Source organism: Papio anubis, chromosome 19, assembly GCF_008728515.1.
Source record: "Papio anubis isolate 15944 chromosome 19, Panubis1.0, whole genome shotgun sequence".
Taxonomy (NCBI): domain Eukaryota; kingdom Metazoa; phylum Chordata; class Mammalia; order Primates; family Cercopithecidae; genus Papio; species Papio anubis.
In genome coordinates this window covers 15,404,318-15,424,455 of record NC_044994.1, presented here as the reverse complement: position 1 = coordinate 15,424,455, position 20,138 = coordinate 15,404,318, and the positions used below count along the sequence as shown (strand labels likewise).

Genomic DNA, 20,138 nt, shown 5'->3' with positions numbered 1-20,138 from the left:
TTAGCTGTTTTATCTACTGCAATTCTATGTAAACTTATATTGGAAGAATGGCTTCTGCAGCTCAAAAAAAAAAAAAAAAAAAAAAAAAAAAGCGAAAGCCAACAGTCCCCAAGTTCCTTCCAGCTCTAAAAGACTACGTTTGAGCTGAAGAGTGCTCCTTACTATGCAACTCATTTTTGGTCTGGCATTACCTTTACCTTAACTATCTTCCACTTCACATACCCTTGAATGAATTAGCTCAGGGCCACCCCAAGCAGAAGTGGCCATGCAATCTATCCCTGGTAATGATTAGTGGGACTCTGGCACCAACAGCTGTGTTATTTGAAAGGCATGGGCACAATCCATGTCCAGCCTCTAGTCAATGCATGCCAGTAAGTCCTGATAGCTTCCTAATACATGCACCTGATTAGAGATGGCCCTGCTGGGCTTCAGAAGGGCCTAGCAATAAGGAGTAGATTGTGTGCGGATGAGTGTGGGTGGGTGGTGGCGGGGAGGACGCAGGAAGGGGCTTCAGTCTACCCTAGACACAGAGAGGGGCTCCAGGGACAGGATAGAGCGTCCCACTCTACAGAACTGAGCCTGGGAAAAATATCCTCTTTTTTTTTTTTTTTGAGATGGGGTCTTGCTCTCTTGCCCAGGCTAGAGTGCAATGGCGAGATCTCGGCTCACTGCAATCTCCACCTCTTGGGCTCAAGTGATTCTCCTGCCTCAGCCTCCCGAGTAGCTGAGATTACAGGTGTCCGCCACTACGCCCAGCTGATTTTTTGTATTTTAGTAGAGACGGGGTTTCACCATGTGGGCCAGGCTGGTCTCGAACTCCTGAACTCGTGATTTGCCCGCCTCGGCCTCCCAAAGTGCTGGGATTACAGGCGTGAGCCACCACACCCAGCCAAAAAATGCCCTCTTCTTACTCTAGGCTAGATGCAATCTGAATATGTCCTGCACAATATGGGGCTGTATCACTTACATGTAGCTCACATGCTGCTGGTTTGGAGATGTTCAGAAAACCTGAGTTGACAGAAGACTAGGTAAACCTGCCAGCCAAAAGCCAGGGAATTCCAACAGGGCTCAGGCAAAGACTGCAGAGGCCAGTGCAACCTTATCTAAAGGCCCTTGGCATCCCTGGGCTTAACATTCAGGGTGCAAGTATTTGTAAGCAGCTCTGCAGGTGCAGAGCACTTGTGATCGGAGAGAACTGCACAGGCTGTGAGGCTAATGTCAGGGGAGTCACCTGGCTCGTGGGTGGGAGGGGCCTCGCTGGGGCTTAGCACTTGCTAAATGCAGCTCGATGCCCTCTTCTGTCACTTCAGGCTTAGCAACTTTCACTGTGGGTGGGACAGAGTCACTTGGAGAGAAGCAGGACCCTGAGGTCCATGTCAGTTCATCCTTGTCAGCACCTTCTGAGGCCTTCCTTATGGCCAGCCATCCAGCTCCATCCTTTTATGGAGGTGCCCTCAAGGATGAGGTACCAGGCTGAGGGGCCCTGAGAGATGGCACCTGCTTCTGCTGAAGTAGTCTGGCCGTCCTTTGTTGGAGCAAACAGATAAGATAGATAGATAGATAATCTGACAGACAGACAGACAGACAGACAGACAGATATAGAGAGATAGAGTGCGCAAGTGCACGAGCAACATATTCATAAACAGAGCAATTCTCAAAAGCCTCAGAAACCTTGCTTCTACTCACCCAACACACAGAACCAGAGTGACCACTACTTTCTGTGCACAGTGCTGCAGATACCTTGAGGATTAAGATGCAATCCACACCCACTAGTGAAAAGTAAGTTAAAATGTATATTGTAAGCCCTGAGACAGGAAGGGGCTCTTAGTGGAGCTGGGGGTGGGGGGACAGGTGCTGGGGGGCACTGAGAAAGCTGCCTGGAGGGAGGGCTGAGTATCCCCGAAGGTGAGGAGAGCCTGATGCATTAAGGTAGCTTGCTAGGGCTGGGAGGGGCTGTGCTGAGAGAGGGCTGGAGAGGAGTGCTGAGGCCAGAGCCTCAAAGGCCCTGTTTCTGTTAAGTCTGGGGGACCACAAAGGAGGTTTTAAGTTAGGCCTGGATGAATCCAGAGCTCCTGGGCTTTGGAAATCCATTTGGATATCTATGCAGTCTCACTAGACACTGTCTTGTCCTTAACGGGAGCTTCCCTTAATGGGGAAGGAAGGGACCTTCTAAGCTTCTTAGGGACCCTTGGTTCCCTGAGGGTTCCCTCCTGGGCCAGGTTTGGATCAGGGGCTTGAGTTCTCCTTGATCTGGGGTTCTTCAGTCTCCCCAGGTTCAGTTTGGGGACAGGCAGATCTTTTGGTGAACCACTGTGGCAGAGACCATAGACTAGCTCATGATCCTCAGGTCGCTGTTAAAAACTACATTTCCCAGGCTCCCAAGGCGGCCTAGGTTCCGCTAAGTGGAAGCACTCATGGGAAACCTGGAGGTGGAAGTAACACATGGGGAGATCAGAACTTCTGGCAAGCCTAAGGTGGGGGCCCCAGATGGCAGCGTCAACAGCACTTCCATGGGAAGAGCTCCAGGGTAGGGCTGTAAGTGGGTCCTGGCTGTGTTGCCCTCACTGTGTTGGTCCGGGGTGTCTGTGCTGGCTTCTGTCTGTCCTAGAAATCCTGTAAGGTACCTGAAATCCACGGCCCACCCCAACCATCAGAGGGGACTCTGATGACTGCAACTCAGGACCCCGAGTGTAACTACCCTCCATTCCACCCTTCTGTGTCTCTCCGAGCCACTAGGGGTTCACGCTGCAGGCAAGACTTTGAATTCCTAAAGTAAAAGAACATGAAGACGGACAGTTAACAGAAACATCTCATTCTATCCAGCAGACGATTTCCTATCGTATGCAAGCAAACTCTGTAAATCAAACAATATTTTATGAGCAGTAAAGAAAGCTCTGCGCCCTGCCACCCATCCTTTTGTGAAGTGAAGACATGCCTGGTACTGTGGCTAGGAATCCTCTAATATGACTATGCTGCACCCTTTCTCGAAGAGAAGCGTTCTTCATGCATGCTATCAGGGCATGAGAAAGACCCCTACTGCTCCCTAAATTGCCTCCTGGAGGTGCTCAGGGGGCAACTTGGGTGTATTGGGGAAAAGGTGTTGGGGAGACTCGAGCTGGCAGCACTTCAGGGTCATGAGCCAGGAACACCCACACCTCTGCAGACAGCCAGTGCATCAACACCATACAGACACCAGGAGAATTTCACCAGCTCCACACTCTCCACACACCTTCCTATTCTGAAGATGACAATTACCCAGATGGGGAAATTACATAGATTATTTTTCACTTAAGACTCCACCCAGAGATGTCTGGTATTTGCCTAGGGAGCATGCAAGTCTGCAGGTGAACCAGCAAGCTCCAAAGCCTTCCGAAAGTTACAACCCATCAGCTCAGCAGCTGGGGTCCCCAGAGGGCAGCCCGTGTGTGGCACACCTATGAGCCGTGACCTCCAAGCTCCATCTTCACCAAAATGCACACCAGTCAGCCAGTGCTGCCTGCCTGTACTGGTCCCGAGCCAGCACGCCCAGCCCCAAAGGCGTGATCATGAAGGGAAACACACTTGGTTCCCAAGTATGCGTTCCAGCTTCCCGGGCTGCACCGCCTCCACAGCAGCAAACACAACAGGGCAGATCTGCGGCCACACTGCCTGCCCCCACCTACTACCGCCTGGGCAGTTGCCAAGCCTTTCTCGGCCACTAGCCTCAAGTAAAATGGTAATACTGGCACCTACCTTGTGAGGCTGTTGGGCAGATGAAATGAGTGAGCGTATATCAAGCATGTGGGCCAGTGCCTGGGATGCCATACACTGGAAGCACTATTCAGGTCTCAGCTCCTATTATTACCTCTGTTTGTCATGTTCACACACATGCTTGACTGCACCCTTCGTTAATCCTAGAGAAATGTACTCTTCTCTCAAATATCCACACCATCCATCACGGTAGGGAAGAGCATGCTGGAGACTGCGGTGGCTGTTAGATGCTCGGGCAGTCTGCTTCAAGCAGCAGCTCTAGAGACCACTGTGGAGCCGATCCGTTACCAGCCTGGCGTAAACCTGGTGGCATGTAAAACGACCCCACACATTTTCCAGTGTTCCCAAGCCTAAGCTCATCAAGTCCCTAGCCTCGTGGCCCACACCAAGAAAAAATGTGCCCAATACATGTATAGTGGCAAGAAGCCACCAGATCTGCACATTTAAAAAAATCTCAATTTTCACTCTGATGGTAGTTTCTTTTGCTGTGCAGAAGCTCTTTAGTTTAATTAGATCCCATTTGTCAATTTTGGCTTTTGTTGCTGTGCTTTTGGTGTTTTAGACGTGAAGTCCTTGCCCATGCCTATGTCCTGAAGGGTATTACCTAGGTTTTCTTCTAAGGTTTTTACGGTTTTAGGTCTAACATTTAAGTCTCTAATCCATCTTGAATTAATTTTCGTATAAGGAGTAAGGAAAAGATCCAATTTCAGCTTTCTACTTATGGCTAGCCAATTTTCCCAGCACCATTTATTAAATAGGGAATCCTTTCCCCACAGAATGGGAGAAAATTTTTGCAATCTTCTCATCTGACAACGGGCTAATATCCAGAACCTACAAAGAACTCAAACAAATTTACAAGAAAAAAACAAACACCACCATCAAAAAGTGGGCAAAGGATATGAACAGACACTTCTCAAAAGAAGACATTCATACAGCCAACAGACACACGAAAAAATGCTCATCATCACTGGCCATCAGAGAAATGCAAATCAAAACCACCATGAGATACCATCTCACACCAGTTAGAATGGCGATCATTAAAAAGTTAGGAAACAACAGGTGCTGGAGAGGATGTGGAGAAATAGGAACACTTTTACACTGTTGGTGGGAATGTAAACTAGTTCAACCATTGTGGAAGACAGTGTGGCGATTCCTCAAGGATCTACAACTAGAAATTCCATTTGACCCAGCCATCCCATTATCGGGTATATACCCAAAGGATTATAAATCATGCTGCTATAAAGACACATGCACACGTATGTTTACTGCAGCACTATTCACAATAGCAAAGACTTGGAATCAACCCAAATGTCCATCAGTGACAGACTAGATTAAGAAAAGGTGGCACATATACACCATGGAATACTATGCAGCCATCAAAAAGGATGAGTTCGTGTCCTTTGTAGGGACATGGATGCAGCTGGAAACCATCATTCTCAGCAAACTATCGCAAGAACAGAAAACCAAATATCGCATGTTCTCACTCATAGGTGGGAACTGAACAATGAGATCACTTGGACACAGAAAGGGGATCATCACACACCAGGTCCTATGGTGGGGGGTGGGGGAGGGATAGTATTAGGAGATATGCCTAATGTAAATGACGAGTTAATGTGTGCAGTACACCAACATGGCACATGTATACATATGTAACAAACCTGCACGTTGTGCACCTGTACCCTAGAACATAAAGTATAATAAAAAAAAATCTTAAGAAACTCAATGAAGATTAATATTCAGGTAGGAGCTCGAGAAGTTGCTGATTGTTGACAGATGGGGAGTGGACAATGTGTTTCATTCATAAATTCGTTGTTCAACACAGCTTACTGCTTCTGCATCAGCAGCACTGACAAGAATGAGAATGACCTTCTGCGCTCGCAGGGTCCTTGTAGTGTCTGGTTAAACATCCCCGTTTTATAGATGAGGGGTCTGAGACTCAGGAGGGTTGAGTGATGGGCCCATATATCAGAGCTCACTCCTGTCCCCGGCCCTCTCCCCTGCCCCTCACTACAGGGGTGTGGACGCTGAGTGTGGCTGGGAAATGGGACTCCAGCTTGAATAGGGCATCACTAAATCTCTCAACACGCAGGCCCTGCCTGAGAGTTCACGAGGAGTTGGATCATCCGCTGGCATCCTCAGAGTCAACGCTGAGGATGCAATATCCTCTCTCATATCTCTACGGTCTCACACTTCCAAGTCTAACTGGAGAACCGCCTTCGCTGGGCACTACATTGGATCCTGCAATCTGAACTCACCCAACTCCTTCCTCTGCTCTAATCAGACACTGCTTAGGACTCAATGTTTTTGCTATTTTGTTTGATGATTGGTTTACTAGCTTATTCCCATCTCCCACTGAGACAGAGGACCAGAGAGAGGGCACGGAGAGTAGGCTCCACACACAGAGAGACATTTTCCTTCACCAGTGTATCCAAAGCAGGGCGGCAGTGCCCAGCACACAGTAGGTGCTCACCAGGCTGCAGGTGAGTGAATTCTGACGTACAATGGTAGCCCGTAAACCTCCACATAGGTGGCATGCTGGCATGGCAAGGCACTTGGGGGGTGGTGGGGATAAAGAAACTTTACAAAGCAAACACCTTGCTTTTACTTAAGACCGGACCTTTACTATAAATGTAGGTATTGGTCAGGATTTGTGGGCAGTTCAAATGTTCTCCAGTGCCTGCCTGCCCACCCTCCATTGCCTTGGATTGGTAACTCATTCCCACCCACCCCTTCCCTAGCCTCCATCAGGGCCTTAATTCACTGGGAGCAGAACAAGTGACCTAATGCGCAAAAGATCGAATGAATAGGTAGTACTATATAACGCCTTCCTAAGGTTGGTCTGTCTGCTTTGATCAACTGATGTCAGGATCCAGAATCAGTGTTCAAGTTAAAACCAAGAACAAAATGTGGAGGCCATGGTGGGAGCCAGGGCTGGGAAGCCTGAGTGCAGCGCAAGTGGCCAGAAAATAAACCCAGAAAGATCAGGCCGCCCTGACAGATGCTTTCCATGGGAAGGAGGCTCCAGTACCCAGCAGATGAACTATGAGCTTCCTGCTTTGAGAACTTTCTTGTGATGAAGTTGGAGCTGTATATTAGCCCGTTCATCGGTGAGGGGTCGGGGTGGGGGGGGTTTGTGCCTGTTTGGAATCATCAGGTCCATGTGGCTGGGACCATGTACATGAGCACAGTGGAAACATGGAGGCCAGAAAGCACGGCCCTGCAGGCTGGGGCAGCCCAGGTCCCGAGTTCCAGGGCTGCTGACTCTGCCAGGTGGGCGGCTGTGGGCGAGCTTCGCCCCACTGTGCCTCAGCTGTGAAGCAGGAAGGCCTTTCCACCCCTGAAATTCTATGACTTACATCCCAGTCACAAAAAGAGCTTCAGTGTAAAAGTAAAGGAATTTTCCACCTTGGAAAGGCATTAGTTAATACGTACATGAACTGGAGTTGTTTAAAAATATGTATGTGTATATATTTATTGGTATATTTACTAGTAAACTTCTACTAGTATATATTTACTAGTACATTTTTATTTGAGCATAGTTGTTTTCCCAATAATTAGTAAAAAAAAAAAATTTAAAAATCATAATTATGGTAAGTGGGTTATTTATAAATACAATATCTGCTCATTAGAAAGTTTTAAAAGCACTCTGCTTCTTAATCCTGCTGCTACATCACAATATTTGGAATTGTGCTCAGAGTTTCTCGTGTGAGTACAGAAGTAGACTGTGCTGCAGAAACGAACATGTTCTTTTCTGTTAGGTCTGACAAAGGACCTGATGATATTTTTGTCATAGAAAAACATCCTCTTCTAGCTGGGTAGAGTGGCTTACCCCTGTAATCCCAGCACTTTGGGAGGCTGAGGCAGGAGGATCACTCGAGTCCAGGAGTTTGAGACCAGTCTGGGAAACACTGCAAGATCGCATCTCTACTAAAAATTTTAAAAATTAGCTGGGTGTGATGGTGCGCAACTGTAGTCCTAGCTACTTGGGAGACTGAGGCGGGTGGATGGCTAGACCGTAGGAGTTCCAGGCTGCAGTGAGCCATGTTTGTGCCACTGCATTCCAGCCTGGGCAACAAAGCAAAATCCTGTCTCAAAAACAAACAAAAACAAAACAAAAAAATCCCTCTTCCGCACCTTGCTTTCCTCATCTATAAAATTTGGAGGAATAGTGGATTTGAATCTGTTCACACCTGGGATGTAAAAGGTGGGATCCCACACACTCATTTTGCTTCTCTGTCCAGGGCCAACAGAGCAGCCAGCTCTGCTGAATATCCCATGCAGTGGCCCTTTCTGCAACACAGGAGGCCTTCCCAAGCAGCAAGGAGACGACCCAGGCATGAACAGACACTCTTTCCTAGCACCAACTGGCTGCCACCTAGCATTTCCCTGAGATGCTGAAAAGAATGGAGGGCCACACATATCCACAAGGATGTCCAGTGGAGATGGTCTAAGGGCCCTCTTCCTGGGTACTTGAAGTTAAAACGGCTTCCTACTGGCTTTGCAGAAACGCCATAATCTTCACATTAACGACGGGAGGTAGTAACTTCCCCACTCCACAGAGGAGCCAATGGAAGCTCACAGAAGCTGGTAAGTAATAAAAATTCCAGATCGCCAAAGCTCTTCACAATGATTATCTTTCACTGTCAGAAATACGGGGTCCCTGCTGAGTGGGCCCTAGCACTTCTCTGCACGCCAGGCGCCATGCTGGCAACCTTCATTCACTCACTCCTGGGAGCTGCCGTTCACCTCTGGGAGGCGGATACCAGAAAAGCTCCATTTCGCAGCAAGGTTTCTGCAGATACAGAACTTACTGTCAGTGTGGGCCATGGAAAAACTTACAGCTGAACACACTGGGGATGACATCTCCATTCTGGCCCAAAGTCGAGATTTCAACTCTTAAGCATCGATCAGTCATGTCATCTACAAAATGGGGACGAACACTTGGGTACCGCAGTGAGGGGTACCTTACCCCAGACCTTGGAGAATAAAACTCATATGGACACTTCAAAGACAAGTGTAGAGAAGCCAAATTAAAGAAACAGAATGAGTCTCCAGCCAGGAAGATTCAAGGATTGCTTGACTGGGTATCACCGGCATATATTAAAAGCTGTAGTTAATCGTGTGTGTAATTTTAATGTGTCTCCCCTGCTAAGCTGTAAGTTCAGGGGCACAGGAACCCAATCCATCCTTCTCTACCTTTGTCCTGGGCACCTGGTCACATGACAAGCACTCAATAAATGAATGAACGAGACGGAGCTAAGGAAAGAATGTGTCAATCAGAGAGGTCAGCCAGGAAAATCCAGATAAATGAGGCTGATGTCACAGTACTATCCAAGCTCTGGCCAGGAGAGGACCTGCTGGCAAAGAGCCTGCTACTAATAACACAGATACCTGGAGGTGTGTGCCCAGGCTGGTCACGCTCAAACATTTTGGGCCCTCGGGCTACTACTTGTAATAAGATGAATGAACTGGCCTCTGGGGTCACACCAGGTCTGTGAGCTGGTATGAGCTAATTCTGTCAAGGAATGAGCCTGCTCTTGCAATGTAGCCAGACCCGGGGCCACAGCAGGTAGGTCAGGCGAAGAGAGCTGCCCCACTACATCTCTCTGGGCAGCCCACTGGCCACCAGATAGATGGTCCTTAAACCTCCGAGCTGCAGGATTTGCTGCTACTTTTTCTAGAACACCTACTTTGCAAGGTTTGGCTGCAAGGATATAAATAATGAAAAAGACCAGCTCAAAGTGTGTGCTTAACAAACAGTGCCATGATTATTGCTCCTTAAGGCACACATCTCATCAATGACTGAGTCAGGATTCCACGAATAAAGATGTGCTGTTTTCTGTCCCATGGAGCTGACAATGAAGAGTGCAGATAAGGACCATGGTGAATCGAACAGGCTAAGTCTAGCAGATCTACAGGAGAAAGGGGAGGTCATGATGAGCAGGAAGGCCTGGGGTGGAGCTCATGGAGACGGTGGAAGATGAACACACGGCGAATCAGCACCAGTGGCCATACGGCCCTCCTTGGGGACAGTGGTCACATGTCTGTGGTGTGGCTGGCACAATAACCAGATGCCACAGCCAACACCCCATGATGCTTGACATCTTACGCAGTGAACTGTCCTGCCTTCGATACTGGCGGCAGCCTGATGACAGACACCGGATGCATGGAAAGGCAAAGGGAGCATGAGGTCTAGATGCAGAGGAGGAAGGAATATGGGGTTCAGGGATGGCGATGAAGAGCAGAGGCTTTGCAAGGACGGACCCTCAGGTACTTACTTTTTTTCAGAGTAAAAGGAGGGGCTTGTTGATCTAGAGAGGGAAGGATTCCTCTGGCCTGTAGCTAGTTACCTAATCTCTGGTCCTGGGACCTTTTTGCTTTGATGTTTCTCTGTGGTGGCAGCTCCAGCTTGCTGGTCAGTTTCCAACCCCAAACCCAAGATGCAAGGGGGTGGGATGGGCACAGGGTTTGTTCCAATTCCTTCCTTGACCTACCTTTTTTCCAAAGGTTGGCATGGCCCTGTGGAATATGGTGGGCCCCGTGATGTTCTTGCTTTACAGTATTGGATAAGGTAACAAAATGTAGATTGAGAAAGAACAGGCGACAGGATGGGGACACACACACACACACACACACAATGAGGAAGCTTTCTGGCTAAAAAGAAAGTGGAACATCTTTTTATCATTCCAATGTACAAATACTGAATTTGCAGTGTCCAAGCAAGGCAACTTCTTGAAAATGGAAAGGATGACCACATTATGTACATTGGTGTGAGAACTTTTCACCCAGAGGACTACAAAGCATGCATGCATATACATACCCGACTTGGGTACTGTCCCGATACGGCAGCACTGAAAATATACTACAGAAGGATCTTCTGCCGCTGATAAGGACTATTCTAAAAAGTAAAAAAAAGAACAAACAACAAACACACTAAATGCAAAGACTCGAGCTAAAAAACAAAATCTATAGCAATTAAGCATTCATGGCATTCATAGCAGTATCTGCATGCTCCCACCACCTCCTCTGGCAGATGGTATTCTGCTCTCCTTGCAAAATGCAACCCCAGCGGGGCAGAAGTGGGCTGCCTCTCCTCATCCCAATATTAACATGTGAGACAACAGCAAGGGTCACTAATGAGTACACCTGCACCCCTTCTCCTGCAAGACCTGCTTGCTGTGGGCTGCACATGCAAGAGGGAGCAGACAGCGCTGAGTCCAGGGTGGCCAGGGCTGGGTGAGCAGTCACGCCACATTTAAACCACCGATTTCTATTTTGCAGTAAACAATGCAAGAGCAATAGCGCCAGAAACTATGAGCAGGAAAGACACTCAGAGGCCATTATGACCATTCGATTTTTCATCTGCTGGCAACATGTTAGGTTCTGAGAATAGATTAAGGGAACAATTACATAATCAGTCTTAGCCTCCATTCCTGCTATAAAGATACTACTGGAAACAGTTCTACATGATGGTCTTATGCAATCAAAAGCCACTTAAAAAAAAAACATTAAAACAAAAACAAAAACCCTCAAAGCACTTATCCTGGCATCTGAGAATAACTTTTGCCAAAGGGAATTGCTGATGAAAAACTGGAGAAATGAGAGGAAGAGATTTACAAACAACATTCTTTGTAGCACCAAGTCAATACATATCATATAAGGAAGCTTATTTCCTTTTGTCATCCTTTCTTTCGACAACCATAATAAGACCAGGGAAAATGGTGCTACTACATGCTTCAGGGTTCGGGGATTTCAACTCTGTTGTAAAACTAAGAAATCAAATTGTCCTGGGATGGAGTCTGGTTCCCTGGCATGGCAAAGCAGGCCCTGTGTCTCCTGGTTTCTGTCTCTCCAGTTTCAACACCGACAGAATTTCCCCCTGATTTTACCATCCTACCGATGCTGAGGCACTGACAGCACCCCCACCTGAACAAAAAGTCTCGCTGTTTTATACTTGTGTTCTTTGCATGCTATTTCTTCTGCCTATATGCCCCACCTTGGAACACCCAGGGAACTCCTATTCATTCTTCCAAACCTAGCTCAGAAGTACCCCCTCCATGCAGTGTTTCCTTTTTTGGTAACTGTCTCCAATTCCCCATTCACACGTCCAGGAGGGCACGGATGTGATCCACACTGCTAATCACTTTCCTCCCTCCTTTACTAGAGGGTGAGTCCAGGCAGGGGTTTAGTGCGTGGTGGCCCCTCCGTCTATGTACGTGTATTAGATGGCACTGAAATGCAGCGTGGGCCTCAGAGCAGCAACACTTGAGTATCCGTCATGGGAGGGCAGGGCTGCAGGCGTCCTATGCAACCAAAAGCCACTTTTGGCTTTTGACACTTTTGGTGTCAATTCCATAGCAGTTCATATCCACAGGTTAATGGGATGGGACCAAAGTAACACACTCAGCTTCGAACACCAGCATCACTTTTGTTTGACCTCGGTCAGCTTGCTAACGCTTCTGAGCCTCACTCTGCCCTTCTAAAAAATGTGATACAATTAGTAACTATCTTATTGGAAAGCTGTAAGAGTACATGAGTCCATACTTGGAGAACCTTCAGAACAGCAACTGGCAAATAGTACACACTCAATAAAACCATCTTTACTGCAGATGGGCTGTCTGGGTTAGGATTCAGGTTTTCCAGCCTAGTCCATGGACTCAGAACCTCTTCAGGGGCTGTGCTAAATACCCAGGCCCGCTCAGACCTGAAAGCTGTGCTGCCAGGACAGCTGAAACACCCCATGCACGGGGTCTTTCTACATCGGTGTAGCACGAGATGTACACAGAGATGCTGCTGAAGGGAGATGCTGCTCATCAGATACCCCAGGCCCTGATCCTGGTCACTGTCGAGGACAGAGCGTCATGTCGAGTGGACTGTCAAGGCCTAAAGGGCCAGGGGTTACATGAATCATGAGCACACCCTGCTGAACACCAGCCACGCTCCTTGGGCTCGCCTGCATGGAGCCCAGCAACAAAGCTTCTCACGCTGCAATGCCCTGTAAATTCACCTACAGAGACCTAACAGCCAATACTTATTAAGTACTGATTACGTGCCAAATTCTAAGTGCTTTAACTGATGAGGCACGTCAAGTCAGCGACGTACCAAAGGAGATGCACCAGCAGGTGGGGCGGGGCGAGACTGGAACTTGAGTCCTTTACCACTACCGATGCCCTTCCCTAAACCTTGCTAGAAAAGCCTACCCCTTGGGGCCGTGACTGGGGACCCACGCACTTCTTGGATACTAATAAGTCTGCCTTCATCCACGGGTTCTAGGCCGGCTTTCCAGCCTGGCCTGTGGGTCACCATGCCCAATGCAGGGAGGGGCAAGAGGGTGACAGATCACACATCCCTGACCTTGGAGCTGCTGGAGCTGGGGAGGCCTGCTCAGCCTGGACCCCTCCCCAGATGGAAGGGCAGAGGCTCTCCACAACCTCACTGCCACTCCCTGCCATCTACCCAGGACAAAGGCCTGGAGCGACTCATTCCCGTGTCACTGGACATCCGTGTCCTCTGCAACACAGTGGCAGGAGTGTGTTGAACAAACTCCACCGGCTTAGCGATGCTGCATTTTCGTCACTACTCATGCTAAGGTGTCCTTCCTTCCCACACACTAAACTTGTTTGGACGTTTTTAATAGAACAAGAAAATGAAGAATATCAATGCGAGTGCAATCCAAGTCTTCTTCCCAATCTTTCAGCCACAAGATGCCTATCAGTAAATGGGCTGCTTGTTCTATTAAATGAGCACTCACTCTGGGTGGTCCGCACCACTGTGTGTAGGAGAGGCTGACAACATGGTACTCATTCCAGAAAAACATGTTATTTTACTGCAGAGGTCAAGTTTAGCAACTATGAATATGGACCGTTTCTCAACAATTCCAGTAGAGTTGCTACTTCCCTGGTTGGCCAGTCTCAAGCGGCTGGAGGGAGGAGGAAGGGAGTAAGGCATGTCACATCTTTGGGCTCTTCCCCTCCCTTCTCCAGTCATTTCATGCACCCTCAGTTTCTGCAGGGGCCAGAGGAGGAATTCACAGCAGAGACCCGCACAGAGGCTCTGGCTCTGTAGCCGGTTTGCCAGTGGAGCTTCCAAGAACACATCATACGAGTTTCCTGAAGTAGTTCTGGCATCTGGGAGGGACTGCAGGTGTGAACCACAGCGGGCAAGTAGCAGCAAGTGATGGCTCCTGTCTTCTTGGCTTCTTACACTGGGAAACCCTGAACAGCGTGGTTCTGACAACGGGTCCCCTGTGATCAACCGTTACGTTTAGAACCTGTGGGGTTCATGTGAATTTGCAGCTTTTCTCTTTATAAACATTAGGGAATGTTCACGGTAATGGAGATACACAAGAAGAGAATCAGATGTTTGCCTCCCGGAAGGTACATCTACTATCTGAGAAAGAGGTCAATCAGATGACATGAACAAGCACAGTCCACTTCCGCTGTCAGACGCTGACCACCCTCACGTCTTTGCCTCCAACCTCGGCGGCTCTCTTCTCGGACGCCCAAATGGCATATGCAAAAAGCCCAAATCATTTCCCCCACCTGTGACGTACAACATGTTACTTGGAGTTGAGATGACCAGAAAATATTACATGAAAGATGATGACTTCAAAAGAGGAATTCATTCCAGGGAGATGCATCTTTAAGGAATTAAAGGTCACATTTCCACATGAACATCTGCCAGAGGAAAAAAATAGCAAAGGAAAACATTCCCTGGGGCTACAGCCCACATGGACAAAGCATCTTGGATACACAATGCTTCCTGAAACGGCCAGGGATCCTCATGAGTGCTCGGAAGCTGAAGGAGCACCGTCCAGCTTTCTTCTTCATGCAGCCTCATTGCCACGCTCTTAGGAAAGCGCTTCTGGTATGAGGGATCTTACAGCTTCGGACCACAAAGCTTCCACAGCCACAATTAGCTCCCAAGACGCTGAGTGTCCAGAACAGCCAGGAGAGGCACAAGGACACCACCTAGGTGACAGAGCACCACGGGCCACTTTTCACCAAATCTCCTTTTACCCCCCAGCCCAGCACTGGTGATGGCTGAAACGGCAATGTCTCTCACCAGCCAGGATCCTCAAGTCTTTCCTCCTTTGCCAAAACACCAGAGGCCTGTTCTATTTCCAGCCCCCTGGGGAGTCTCTGTTGGTTGTGAGAAGGTCTCATCTCTTCCAGGTGAAATGTTCCATTACAACAGAAACATTCTCTTGAGGACATAAAAACAAGCAACCAACTCCAGGAGGCACAGGAAAGAAAACCACATCTGCCATAACAGGGAGGTGAACACAGTGATGCCCAAACACAGCCCCGCAGTGTCCACAGCCCAGGGGTCTGTAATCGGCACTAGGCACACATGCGAAACTTCTGTGGCTCATTCCCTCCACGCCCACGAGGCAAGAAAGAATACGCCTACAAAGCTGGTGTTCTGGGTTCAACTGTGCTCCCCAAATGACATGTTGAAACCCTAAGCCCCAGGACTTGTGGCTGTGGCCTTACTTGTAAACACAGTAGTCTCCCTTATCCACACGGGATGTGTTCCAAAACCCGCAGGGGATGTCTGAAACCACAGATAGCACTGACGCCGGTATGTACTATGTTTTTTCCTTTGCAATCACTTCATATAGGGCAGGTAGTGAGACCATGTAGATATGCTGGACTAAGGGCTGACTCATGTCCCAGATCAGAGTGGGAGGGCAAGAGATTTCGCCATGCTACTCATGCAACCTAGCACTTATGAACTGTTTGTGGAATTTTCCATTTAATATTTTCAGACCATGCGGTTGACTGTGGACAAGAAGGGATTGCTGCAGTGTCTTTGCAGATGTTATCAAGTGAGGATGAGGTCCTACTGGGTCAGAGTGGGCCTTCAATCCAATGGCTGGTGTCCTTACAAGGGGCAAGAAATTTGGAGACACCTAGACACACACAAAGGGAAGAAGGCCACCTGGCGGTGGAGACAGAGACAGGAGTGATGCAGCTACAAGCGCCAAAGACACCAAGGCTCGCCAGCACCACTGGAAGCTGGAAGAGTTGAGAGCTGATTCTTCCCTTGGGGCTGAGGGAATACGGCCCCGAGCTTTCAGTCTCCAGAACAGGGAGAGAACCGCTTGTTGTTGTCTTAATCACCCAGTTAGTGGCACCTTGTGGCGCAGCCCTGGAAAGGGACACAGATCTCCCTGGCATGGCTGTGGGCTACACACCCCAGCTCAGCAGGTCCTCTGCACACCACACTATGAGCGCTGTGCACAGAGACGGTGAAGGAGTGAAGGCCAATGTCCGGAGACAAATGAATATTATGAAATCTGGAAAACCCGTTCTCTTCCCAGCTCCACTCTGACCCCTTTTCCCACAGTCGTTCCTTCCTCCTCTCACAATGCTTTATTAAAAACTGGAAGAAGGGGACTTGACCCCTTTCCGTCTCTTCTGAAGGGCTGGCAATGGCATAATGAGAGTTGAACGAAAACACCGCCACCACCAACAAAATGTTCTTGTTTACTCTATTTAAATGCTCATGAGCTACTGGGGGGACGTTTTCCTTCTTAGGAACGACTCCCCTCACTGTTGGATGTGCCTCATCTGGGTACAAGGGCAAAGTGGAGAATCGGTAGGGGCTCCAAGAACATTCTCCACAGAGCGATCTGTTCCTTTCTGCCTGGAGTTGGAAGGAGATGCTATTCCAGGGCAGGAGCTGGGAAGAAGGGGCCCCATGGACAAGAAGGCACCAGAACAAGGAGCCTGAAAGTGCCTAGGAGGCCTAGGAGGCGGCGTGGGATTCTAACAGGTGGAAACAGGAGGAAGGGAAGCACGGCTTAACCCTATGAAGTGTGGAGCTGCACAAGGTGTCTGGAGCCAGGGAACTGGGGGACATGAGTTAAATAGTCTGATGCATCTGAGAATCTGTGCTAAGTAGCCCACAAATACCACATGGTGGTACTGTTACTGGTGGAGGCATTAGTCTTCTCTTCATTGACTATGCCTGCCACCTCCACCACCACACTTCCATGACTGCAAGATCACTGCTACCACAGTGCAGGACAGGCCTCCCTACCTGCTAAGAAGACACACCTTATCCTACAATCTAGGGAGTGGCAAATTTCTGATAAACAAGTTATATAATCTTCCTCTCCTCCTCCCTCCCTCCCTTACACAAGTATTTTCTGAGCACTTAATCCATGCCAGACATTGTACTAGGTGCTGGGGATCTGATGATGAATGGCCCAGCTAAGAGCTCCCTCCTTGCAAAGCTTAGGGGTGGTTGGGAGATACCTCCACGCAGAGGTTTAAGTTCTCTGATGGGAAGTAGGGGGCGCTACTGAGCACACAGGAAGAATAACCCAGCCTAAAGGAGGCAAGGTGGACTCCCTGGAGCAAGTGGTAACAGACCTCAGGGATAAGCGGCAACCAGTCTACAGTGAGAAGATATGCTGGTGGAAAAACTGGCATGAGTCAGGTTGGGAGAAAGAGCATACAGCCTATTCAAGGAACTGAGTGAATAATAAATGTTCACGGACCTCCACGTGCCTGACTCACCAGTGTTTCCACTCCCCTCTGTACAACCCTTTGACCAACACCCCTGACTCACGCAAAACTCAGGCTGGCAGGCTGTTTGCCACCAACCCCCACTGAGTTGTGCACTTACTAAGGGTCACTTACATATGGCCCAATCCTGTTTATGTCAGTTGTATTATTATTTATATTTGCACTTGTTTATTAAAGATTGTGCACTGCTGGGCACCGTGGCTCATGCCTGTAATCCCAGAACTTTGGAAAGCCGAGGTGGGAGATCACATGAACTCAAGAGTTCGAGACCAGCCTGAGCAACATAATGAGACCTTGTCTCTACTAAGAATCAAAAAACTTAGCTGGGTGTGGTGGCACATGCCTGTAGTCCCAGCTACTCAAGAGGCTGAGGTAGGAGGATCGCTTGAGCCCAGGAGTTCAAGGCTGCAGTGGGCTATGATTGGCTGCAGTGGGCTATGATTGTGCCACTGCATTCCTGGGTGACAGAGCAAGACCTCGTCTCAAAAAAAAAAAAAGCGTGCGCACAAACTAAAGAATGTGGAAAATAAAGAGAAATGCTGTTTAAATTTTTTGTTTAATACTGGATGCGTTAAAAAATATTCACACAAGGCAAGTCATTAAAAAACAAAACAAAACTGCAGTTGAAATAGGTATGAGCAAGACTGCAAAAGGTTAGGAAAAAATTGTAAACATCCAAACAGATTTTGCACTCAGATTCTTGGGCCACTTTCGTGAAGTCCCATGTGGACATCCCAGCAATGGGCGGGGACAATGAGGACATAAGGAAGTCGATGCCACAGACAGACTCTGATCTGTGGACCCCACACAAAGGAAAGGCACGGCATGGAAAGCTGCAGAATGGACCATCACTCATGGGCTGAAATGCCAGCACAACATCTAAGCTGTGTAGGAGACTTCTGTGGGCATTTCCTTCGGCATTTACTAACCTTTTCCCCTAACCCAGCGATTACTGTGAATAATTCAGCAGAGCTGAGGCTGGCATGGGGGAGAAGCGTTAGTCCAACTGTGAGGCCGGCTGGAGAAAGGCCTCCTGAGCCCTGTGGGGAAGTCAGGGTTTGAGAGTCCCCAGCTTAAGGTGGGAATTGCAGCCACGGCGTGGAGGAGGAGCACTCACAGGAGTGGTGTGGGATAGGAGCGAGGAGGGTCTGGGATGGGGCGGGAGGAAGGCAGGCGGTGTCACATGGGCAGAAAAGCTCTCCAAGTCAGAGCACCACAAACTGGGTGGCTTAAACAACAGAAATACATTGTCCCACAGTTCTGGGGGCCAGAAGTCCAAGATCAAGGCGTCAGCAGACCCACGCTCCATTTGAAGGCACTGGGGAGGGTCTGCTCTAGGCCTGTCTCCCGGCTACTGGTGGCTCCATGGCTTGTGGCAGCATCGCTCCCATCTTCACATAGCATTCTCCCCGTGTGCCTCTGTGCTCCAGTTTTCCCTTACTTCAAGAGACTGAGGCTTTTGCTCTGTCACCCAGACTAGAGGGCAGTGCCATGATCTCAGTTCACTGCTGCCTTGAATTCCTTTGCTCAAGTGATCCTCCTGCCTCGGTCTCCCGCACTGCTGGGACTATAGATGTGAGCCACGATACCTGGCTTCAATTTCCTCTTTCTATAAGGATATTGGTTGTATTGGATTAGGGCCCACCCTACTCCAGTATAACCTCATCTTAGTGAATTATATCTGCCACAACTCTGTTTCCAAATAAACTCACATTCTGAGGTACAAGGAGTTAGGACCTCAACACAGGAATTTTGGGGGCTAAGGTAAGGGGAGAACAAGAGGAGTTTGGTGTCACAGAAGTGAGAATGTCCGGCCAGGTGTGGTAGCTCAAGCCTGTGATCCCAGCACTTTGGGAGACCGAGGTGGGCAGATCACCTGAGGTCAGGAGTTCAAGACCAGCCTGGCCAACACGGTGAAACTCCATCTCTACTAAAAATACAAAAATTAGCTGGACGTGGTGACAGACATCTATAATCCCAGCTACTTGGGAAGCTGAGGCAGGAGAATCATTTGAACCCAGGAGATGGAGGTTGCAGTAAGCCAAGATCACACCACTGCACTCCAGACCGGGTGACTGAGGGAGACGCCGTCTCAAAAAAAAAAAAAGTAGTCAGGAAGTCCTTTTGGAATCCCCTCCCCTTCTGCTTAGCCAGAACAGCCCTGGTAGCTGCATCCTGAAGTGTGGTCCAGCCCTGAGTCATCTGCTAGCTATAATTACTGTTTTCTTCACAACGTGTTGCAGACCAATGGTGGAGACCAAGGACTGACGTCTCCTCTGGGCTCCCAGGCTAAGCAGAAGATTGAAACAGAACCGCCGGATAGGGTTTGGCTGTGTCCCCACCCAAATCTCATCTTGAATTGTAGCTCCCGTAATTCCCACGTGTTGTAGGAGGGACCCGGTGGTAGATAACTGAAGCATGGGGGCGGTTTCCCAAATACTATTCTCGTGGTAGTGAATAAGTCTCATGAGATGTGATGGTTTTATAACGGGAAACCCCTTTTGCTTGGCTCTCATTCTGTCTTGCCTGCCGCCACGTAAGATGTGCCTTTTGCCTTCCGCCATAATTGTGAGGCCTCCCCAGCCCTATGGAACTGTGAATCCATTAAGCCTCTTTTTTTTTACCCAGTCTCAGGTATGTCTTTCTTAGCAGTGTGAGAACAGACGAATACAAACGCCAAGGGAAGGTTCTGTCCAATCTGAAACAATTTCCAACTCTTGTACCTTTCCTCTGTGATTGCTTTTACTTCTTCAAATCAAACTGGTGGAAAAGCAGCAACAAGTACCTGCAGGCTATGAGCTTTTCAGTCGCAAACATGTACATAAGTGTGAGGCATGGAGCACAGCTGCT

General features: G+C 48.7%; 1 protein-coding gene across 1 annotated transcript in view; it reads right to left on the bottom strand.

Annotated features, from left to right (window-relative positions):
* Positions 1 to 20,138, bottom strand: part of CABLES1 (Cdk5 and Abl enzyme substrate 1) — a 127,076-nt gene that overhangs the window by 35,006 nt on the left and 71,932 nt on the right. The window contains 1 exon segment of the mRNA XM_021929984.2: positions 10,571 to 10,648. Coding sequence (XP_021785676.2) covers positions 10,571 to 10,648 — 78 coding nt within the window.